This window comes from Fonticula alba (genome assembly GCF_000388065.1).
Source record: "Fonticula alba strain ATCC 38817 unplaced genomic scaffold supercont2.14, whole genome shotgun sequence".
Taxonomy (NCBI): domain Eukaryota; order Rotosphaerida; family Fonticulaceae; genus Fonticula; species Fonticula alba.
Genome location: NW_009242984.1, coordinates 86,371 through 94,128, shown reverse-complemented (window position 1 = coordinate 94,128; position 7,758 = coordinate 86,371). Strand labels below are relative to the sequence as shown.

Genomic DNA, 7,758 nt, shown 5'->3' with positions numbered 1-7,758 from the left:
CGCATTCCCCCCCCCCCCCCCCCCCCCCCCCCCCCCTCCCCAAGCCATCACCCCCACCATGGCCCGCCGCTTCCCCCGGCGCCGCCCACTCGGGCACCTGCTCGGCCTGGCCGCCCTGGCCGCCCTGGCCGCCCTGCTGCACAATGCCCGCCTGGCGGCCGGCTTCAGCTGCCCCATCCTCTTCGACCTGCGCCAGGCGGCCATCCAGTCCGGCGACCACAGCGCCCGGGCCCAATACAGCCAGGCCCTGCGCACGCTCGGCTGCTGCCGGCCCACCAGCCCCAGCACGCTGCTCCCCAGCGCCTGGACCTCGCGCTGCAGCAAGACCTCCGGCCCGGTGTGCGGCTTCGACTTCGTCACCCACGCCAGCCAGTGCGACGTGGGCATCTGCCTGGCCGGGCAGCAATCCGTCGGCCAATGCCGGGCCCCGGAAAAGCACCTGACCCAGTGCCAAAAGATCGCCGACATCAACCAGCGCCTGGTGTGCCTCAAGCAGATCCTGGCCCGCGTGGTGCAGGCCGTGGCCATCAGCGACACGCCGGTGGACCCGGCCCGGCGCCTGGCCGCCCCGTGCGTGGTCCCCGGCCAGTATGACCGGACGCGCTTCCGCACCGCCGACGGGTCCTGCAACAACCCCACCCCGGACCGGTCGTACTCCGGCATGGCCGGGCTCTACTTCATCCGCCACGACAAGACGCGCACCATGCCGGCCGACATCGACCGGGCCGTGGCCGCCGGGCCCAACCCCCGGGTCCTGTCCAATGCCCTGCTCCGGCGGTCGGTCTTCCAGCCGAACAGCGTCCAGCTCAATGGCCTGGCCATCGCCTTCCTGACCTTCTTCATCCACGACTTCTTCGAGCCGCGCGTCGACTGGTCCGAGGTCATTGCCGTGCCCATCCCGCACAATGACCCGGACTTCCCGAGCCAGGCCTGGGCCGGGGCCGGGGCCGGGGCCGGGGCCGGGGCCGAGGCATACATGTACATCCCGGCCACCGCGCGCAATGCCGACGGCACGGTCACCAACCATGCCACCGCCTGGCTGGACACCTCCCAGGTGTATGGCAGCTCCGAGGCCGTGCAGGCGTCCCTGCGCGAGTTCCAGGGCGGCCGCCTGCGCGTGGACGCGGCCACCGGCCTGCCGCCGGACGAGCCGACCAGCCAGTCCGGCGCCCGGCGCCTGGCCCCGGGGGCCCCGCCGCTGCTGCTGCTCGGCGACTCGCGCGGCAACCAGCACATCGGCCTGACGGCCTTCCATGCGCTCTTCGTGTCGGAGCACAACAACCTGGCCAAGCTCCTGGCCCAGGCCTACCCGGCCATGAGCGATGAGGAGCTCTTCCAGACCGCGCGCCTGATCCTGGCCGCCGAGGTGTTCAAGATCCAGACCGTCGAGCTGTCCTCCCAGCTGAGCACCGACCCGGCCAAGAAGATGCTGGCCGAGCAGATCTGGTCCAGCCACGGCTCGCGCAACTACAACGAGAACTTCGGCGTCCACCTGACGCCCTTCGACTTCACCAGCGCGTACGTCCTGCCGAGGGGTGTTGCTGTTGCTGTTGCGGGGGTGCGTGGGGGGGCGGGGGGGGGGGACAGTCAGAGAGCCACGCGTGTCAGTCATCTCCCGCAACACCGAGGTAGAGAGGCGGAGCGAGGGAGCGAGGCCCCCCCCCCCCACACACACACACACACGGACAATGCCGCCGACGCCGCTGGCACACCAGGTCACCCCACCGCCAGGCTCCTAACCGCACACACACACACACACACACACACACACAGATACCGGCTCCACTCCATGATGCCCGCCTCCTTCCAGCCCCTGGACATCGCCGGGTTCAAGGTCGGCGAGCGCATCGACTACTTCCACACCTACCACAACTCGCAGATCCTCCGCGACCGCGGCGTCGGGGCCATCCTCCGCGGCCTGGCCACCGAGGTCGCCGGGCACATGTCCCTCAACAACCACCCGGCCGGCATCCGCCGACTCACCCACTCGGACGTGGTCTTCCAGCAGCGCACCCCCTACCACCCCCTCGGCCCGGCCGGGCCCGCCTACCAGTACGCCCAGCAGGGCACCTGCTATGTGGCCCCCTTCATCGACCTCGGCGTGGTGGACATCGTCCGCGATCGCGAGCGCGCCGTCCCCCGCGCCAATGAGTACTACCGCCGGTGCGGCCTGCCGGAGCTGGCCGCCCCCACCTTCGCCTACATGGCCCAGGACCCGGTCACCGCCGCCCGCATGGCCGAGCTCTACGACTGGCAGATCGAGCAGGTGGACCTGGCCATCGGCATGCTGGGCATGGACTCCGCCGACTCGGACGGCGTGTCGCTGCTCAGCTCCACCGGCTTCCTGCCCTTCGTGGCCGGCCGCGCCTCCCTCGACCGGTTCTACTCCAACACCTGGCTCACCCCGGCCGTGTACACCGCCGTCGGGTACGACCGCCTCATGGGCACCGCCTCCAACCCCACCGGCGTCACCCTCACCCAGATCATGGAGGAGCTCGGCCATGTCAACCTGCCGCTCCGGCCCAACGGCGCCATCGTCCCCACCGAGCACGACATCTTCCGCGTGTGGAACTGGCCCAAGCTGCCGAAGGTCATCCTGGCCCCGGAGTAAGAGAGAGCGCGCGCGCGCGCGCGAGAGAGAGAGAGAGAGAGAGAGAGAGAGAGCGAGAGACGGTCGCCGCCGGAGGCAGGACCCTCATGCCAAGAAGGCATGCCTTTGTCTGCATGCGAGCGAGCGGATGTCCGAGAGCGAAAGAGAGAGAGAGAGAGCGTGCGACTTCCGCCGCGGGGGGAAACCAGTTCATCACTCTCCCCGAGCGGGGGCGCCGCGCAGCCCCACGCGCTCCCCTAGTTTTTTACCCCCTTTTTCCCTTCCCCCCCCCTGCCCCTGCGGCGCTTTGCCATGCGGCGCGCTCGCACGGGAGGAGACGTGTACTTCCGAAAGAAAAAACAAAGCCCCTTTTTTCGGCCCTTGTGCTCTTTCGACCACCACCCCGCCGGGGTGGTGCTGCTTCTTGCTTGTTCGCTTTTCCCCCCACCCTCACGCCTCGCGCCAGCCATGGGGAACGCGCAGCGGCCGCGGCGACTACGCCCGGCGCGGGTCGGTGAAGACCCAACGGGGGGGGGGGGGGCACATCTCGGGCGGGCGCGCCGCGGCAGGCCCGACAGAGGGCAGGGCAGCGGAGGAGAAGGGCGCGGGAGGGGGGGGGGACATGCACTTGCTGGAAAGGTGGCCCGGGGACGCTGCGGCCAAAGAGGAAGCGGCGACGGCGGCTGCGGCGGCGACGCCACAGGGCCAGGGCGAAAGAGCGGCAGAGGGATCCCTGGACAAGCCGTACCTGCGTGTAGGCAGCGCGCGAGGGGGGCCGCGTGCCATGGTGGCGCGGCGCCGGGCCGGGGCAATCGAGATCACAGTGCTACTTGTGCGTGCCGCGCGCGGACACACACACACACCAGGATACGCACACCGAGCAGCACACGGCACCCGGGGCCTGGTGGCGGAGGAAGGCAGGTGTGCAAGAGAGCGGCAGAACGAGAAAAGGAAAGTCACAGCGCGGCAAGGAGGCGAAGCAGCAAGACTGGCGCGCGCGCGCGCGCGCGAGATAGAGAGAGAGAGAGAGAGAGAGAGAGAGAGGGAGAGAGAGGGAGGGGAGGGAGGGGAGGGAGGGAGGAGAGATTGGCCGCGGCCCATCTGCCCAGCCGGCACCGGACCACCTTATGACGCGGCCGAACGCCTCCGGCAGGGGGGTGGGGCCGTCGTCCGGGCACGCCGGCTGCGGCGACTGTCGCACCCGGGGCGAAGGTGCCGGCCGATGCCCCGGGGGATGCATGCTACCTGCTCCGGCCGGCCAGGCCAGGAGAGCGCACATTCGCCCGGCACGCCGAGCGGCTGGGCTCGGAATATTTCCCTCCTCCGCCGGTCGCCGAAGTGAGCGAGCCGTGTCTCGGGACACCGCCAGCTCCCTTGGGATCGAGGCGGTGGCAGTCTCGGCAGGAGGGGACCCCAGCAAAAGGGGTGCCCTCCAACAAGCGGCGCGGCAGCCGCGTGAGCCAGTGCGAATGCGAGCGCGAATGTGTGAGAGAAAGACAGCGAGAGGGAGCGAGAGAAAGAAGGAGAGGGACAGACACACCGACAAGACACAGACACACCGACAGAGGGAATGCGCCAGGCACTTGGGGATGCCCCCCCTCCCCCCCGAACGCCCCATGGAGGCACCTCGGCCCGGAGGGCCGCTCGAGTCCAGACCCACAACAAATGGAGGAAGACAACAATAATACCACCCCCGGGGCGAGCTCGCCCATTAGTCCACAGAGGGCACAACCCGGCCCCCCCCCCCTGCAGCCCGGGCAGCGCATGGACAGATCCCGGGATAGATCTCCCTCGAAAGAGGCGGGTGCTCGCCCGGCACGCCGAGCCGAAAACAGCCGCGTCCGTGTACACCCGCGCGTGTACATCCCCCCCCCCCCCCCCGCGCCTCGCCGCACCCCCACACGCGAGAGGCGCCTCCAGCATGGTGACGGAGCTCCCACGCCAGCCCACAGCCGAGCAGACATTTCTCCCCTCGGAAATGCCCGGGGCAGGGCCGTGCCGTGCGTCTTACCTTCGGTGGCGGCCCCTCGCCGCCGGACCGTGCATCATCGCGTTCTGCCCCCCCCCCCCCGGTGGGAGGGGCCCCCGACGCGCGCCCGCACACAGAAACAACGAGGGAGATGGCACACGCCCCTCTCGGCCCACTAAAACAATCGGCCCCGCCACCCCCCGCGACAGACGCAGAAAGGGGACACACGCGCACGACACACACGCACACCACACATGCGTGGCCGGCGTGCAGGGCTCGCCCGATGCACACGCAGACACACGCGCCCCCGAGCGCGCCCGGGCGACCGGGGGCCGCCGACATTTTCGGCGCCGTAGCATGACTTTCCCGCTGGAAAGAGGGACATTTGGACTGCCAACCCAGTCCCCGGAGGAATAGCGTTTCCTCGCGCCAGTTTGAGATCGATTAACTTCCCGGGGCACTCCCCATTCTGCCCCTGAAGACTGCCCATGCTGGCCTGCCCGGCCCCTCGCCCCGGCCCCGGCCCCGCCCGGGGAAGGGACACCGACTGCGGCCCTCTCCTGTTCTCAAAGGAAAATCATGTATTGGGCGGGTGGTGAACGGACACAGATGGGGGAGGAAGAGAGGTGCCCGCTCCCGTCCCCTGGCCTCGCCCTCCCCCCCCCCTTCGCGCCCCTCGGCAGAGAAGGGAGGGGAGGGGGACCGGCGGCCGGGGACAGGCAATCACTGCAAGGGAAGGGGGGGAAGGCGTCTCCTGTGGGTCCCCCCTCTCGCCACCACCAGCACCACCACCACTGAGGCCGCGCATGCACACATGCCAGGCACACAGACACGCATGCGCAGGCGGAGAGAGGAGGAAGGGGGACGCCCAAGGCATCGATATCAAGGACAGGGTGTGCGCGCACGCGCACAGGCGCGAAATTAAATAGGAAGAGAGAGAGGGGGGGAGGGGGAGGGAGAAGAGAGGAGGGAGAGCAGACCGCCGGACACATGCGAATGTCACGCAGCCAGCGCCAGGGGGGTGGAGGGTGCAGGGAAAGTCTGCGCGCATGCCCGCCAACAACATCTCCACACGCCCCCCTGCTCCGCTCAGTGTCCAGCGCGCACACACGCACACACGCGCGCGCGCGCGCACGGACAAGGGCAAGGGGAGCAGCCGCGCGGGCGGGCCCCGAAGACAAATGCGGGCACACGCGCGCCGGCGCGCTAGTTCGCCGAGGGGAAGGACGAGGGCGAGCCGGCCCCGGGGCCGGTCGAGCCGCCACCAGCGGCATACGAACTCTGGTACATCTGCGCGTGGCTCAAGTGTGAAGAGGCGCCCGGCATCGGGGCAATGCCGGCCGCGGCCAATTGCTGCTGGTACATCAACGACTGGTGATGGTAGTGCTGCTGCTGCTGCTGCTGCTGCTGCTGCCCGGCCGAGGAGGAGTCCCGGCCATACGGGCTGACGTAGTACCCGCTGCCGCCGGTCGCGCCATGCTGCAGGTGCGCCGCCGCCAGGAGGGCCTCCCGCTCGCCGGGGGCGTCGTCCGACGCCCCGACCACCCCGGCCGCCCCGGCCGCCGCCCCGACAAAGTCGTCGACCGACTGGCCGAACGGCGGCCCGGCCCCGATGATGGCCTCATGCGAGCCTCCATACTCCCCATACTGGTAGTAGTGCCCGACATGGTGATGGGGATGATAGTGACCCCCATGATGCGGGTACTGGGCCTGGGCCTGCTGCTGGTGCAGGAACCCCCCAATGCCAGACCCGGAGCCCTCCATCATGTCGGCACTGGAGCTGTTGATGGAGAACCCGCCACCGATGCCGGCCGCCGACTGCATGGCATTGACATCCATCACCGAGGCCCCGCCGCCGGTGAGCATCATGCTGGCCAGGAGCCCGCCGCTGGTGGCGCCGCTGCCACCCGCCGAGGCGCCAGACCCGTCGCCGGAGTCCCCCCCGGACGAGGGCAATGGCGCGTACTCGCCGCCGCCGCCGCCGGACCCGCCGCCGCCGCCGCCGCCGCCGGTCGACCGCTGGAAGGCCGGCGGCAGGCTGCTGCGCGAGGTGACCTGCGCGCTCGGCCGGCCGGGGATGTGCCGGAAGAAGGCCAAAATCGACACCGACGGCACAATCTCCGACAGGACCAGCGAGATGAACCGCAGCACCGGATGCTCGAAGGCCAGCACATGGTTGCCCCCGTCGCCGGGCCCGCCGGCGATCACCGACCCGCCGCTGCTGTCGCCCCCGGCAAGGACCTGGCCCAGGAGCAGTGCTGCGTCGGCCAGCCAGCCGCCGCCGCCGCCGCCGCCGCCGCCGCCGCCGCCGCCGCCGCCGAGCGAGGCGGCCATCGAGGCCAGCGGCACCGGCTCCAGCCACACCACCACCGCCATGGTGGCCGAGTAGATGGCCCGACAGGCAAACACCGCGGCCAGCAGCCCCGTCACCAGGGCGATCCCCAGCACGGAGGACCCGCTCGCGTGGAAGGGGATCAAGGCCATCGGATTGCGGAAGGCATTGTACAGCCGCAGGCCATACCACGCCACCAGGCACACCAGCGACCCGAACAGCACCGCCGGATAGGCAAACCGGATGACCCGGGCCACCGGCGAGGTGAGCGGCACATTGCGCACCGACACCAGCAGCACGAAGGTCAGGGTGGTCGCCAGCAGCAGCAGGTTGGCCACGGCCCACACGACGAAGTACCGGCGCCGGGTGTGGGATTCCCACCGGGACACGCTTCGGTGGATGACATTCGCATAAAAGAGCACCAGCAGCGTGTAGGTGGCCCAGAGGAAGTTCAATGGCAGCCAGGCCAGCGGGACGAACACCCCCCGTGGCAGGGCCGTGGCCGACCGCAGCACCACCAGCAGCAGGGCCAGCGCCGTGCGCAGGGCGCTCCATGCCAGGCAGAGCATCAGGAACACCGACTGGAAGGAGGCCAGCTTGTGGCGGTTCCACACCAGCCGCGCCAGCTGCACCACCACCACGCACAGGACCGCCGAGTAGAGGACCGTCAGGAGGATGGTCAGCGCCCGGGCCACCGGTGTGTCATCGGCCGGGACATCGCTGCTGGCGCTGCTGGCGTTGCCGTCGGCCGCCGCGGTGGCCGCGACCATGGGGCTGGCCGCCAAGACCAGCAAGAGGGAGAGGAGGGCTGCGCCGGCCGCGCCGAGCGAGGCTGCGCAGGGAGGGGGGAGGGGTGATGGGTGAGGG

General features: G+C 70.2%; 2 protein-coding genes across 2 annotated transcripts in view; one reads left to right on the top strand and one right to left on the bottom strand.

Moving 5' to 3' along the window:
• The first annotated feature begins 26 nt into the window (after positions 1-26).
• On the top strand, positions 27-2,633 carry H696_05788 (hypothetical protein). Its single transcript, XM_009499587.1, has 2 exons — positions 27-1,518; positions 1,774-2,633. The coding sequence occupies exons 1-2, from the start codon at positions 59-61 to the stop codon at positions 2,609-2,611; spliced, it is 2,298 nt and encodes a 765-aa protein (XP_009497862.1). The 5' UTR covers positions 27-58; the 3' UTR covers positions 2,612-2,633.
• Positions 2,634-5,765: 3,132 nt separating this feature from the next.
• Positions 5,766-7,758, bottom strand: part of H696_05787 (hypothetical protein) — a gene marked incomplete at its 3' end in the record, with an annotated part of 2,544 nt that continues 551 nt past the window's right edge. The window contains exon 2 of the mRNA XM_009499586.1: positions 5,766-7,723. Within this exon, the coding sequence (XP_009497861.1) occupies positions 5,766-7,723 (1,958 nt within the window). The remainder of the gene's footprint in view (positions 7,724-7,758) is intronic.

What these genes read in the sequence shown, in the direction of transcription:
- H696_05788 (XM_009499587.1), top strand. Translation starts at nt 59, where the DNA reads ATGGCCCGCCGCTTCCCCCGGCGCCGCCCACTCGGGCACCTGCTCGGC. An exon ending in CCCTTCGACTTCACCAGCGC is followed by an intron (nt 1,519 to 1,773) that starts GTACGTCCTGCC and finishes ACACACACACAG; the next exon opens with ATACCGGCTCCACTCCATGA.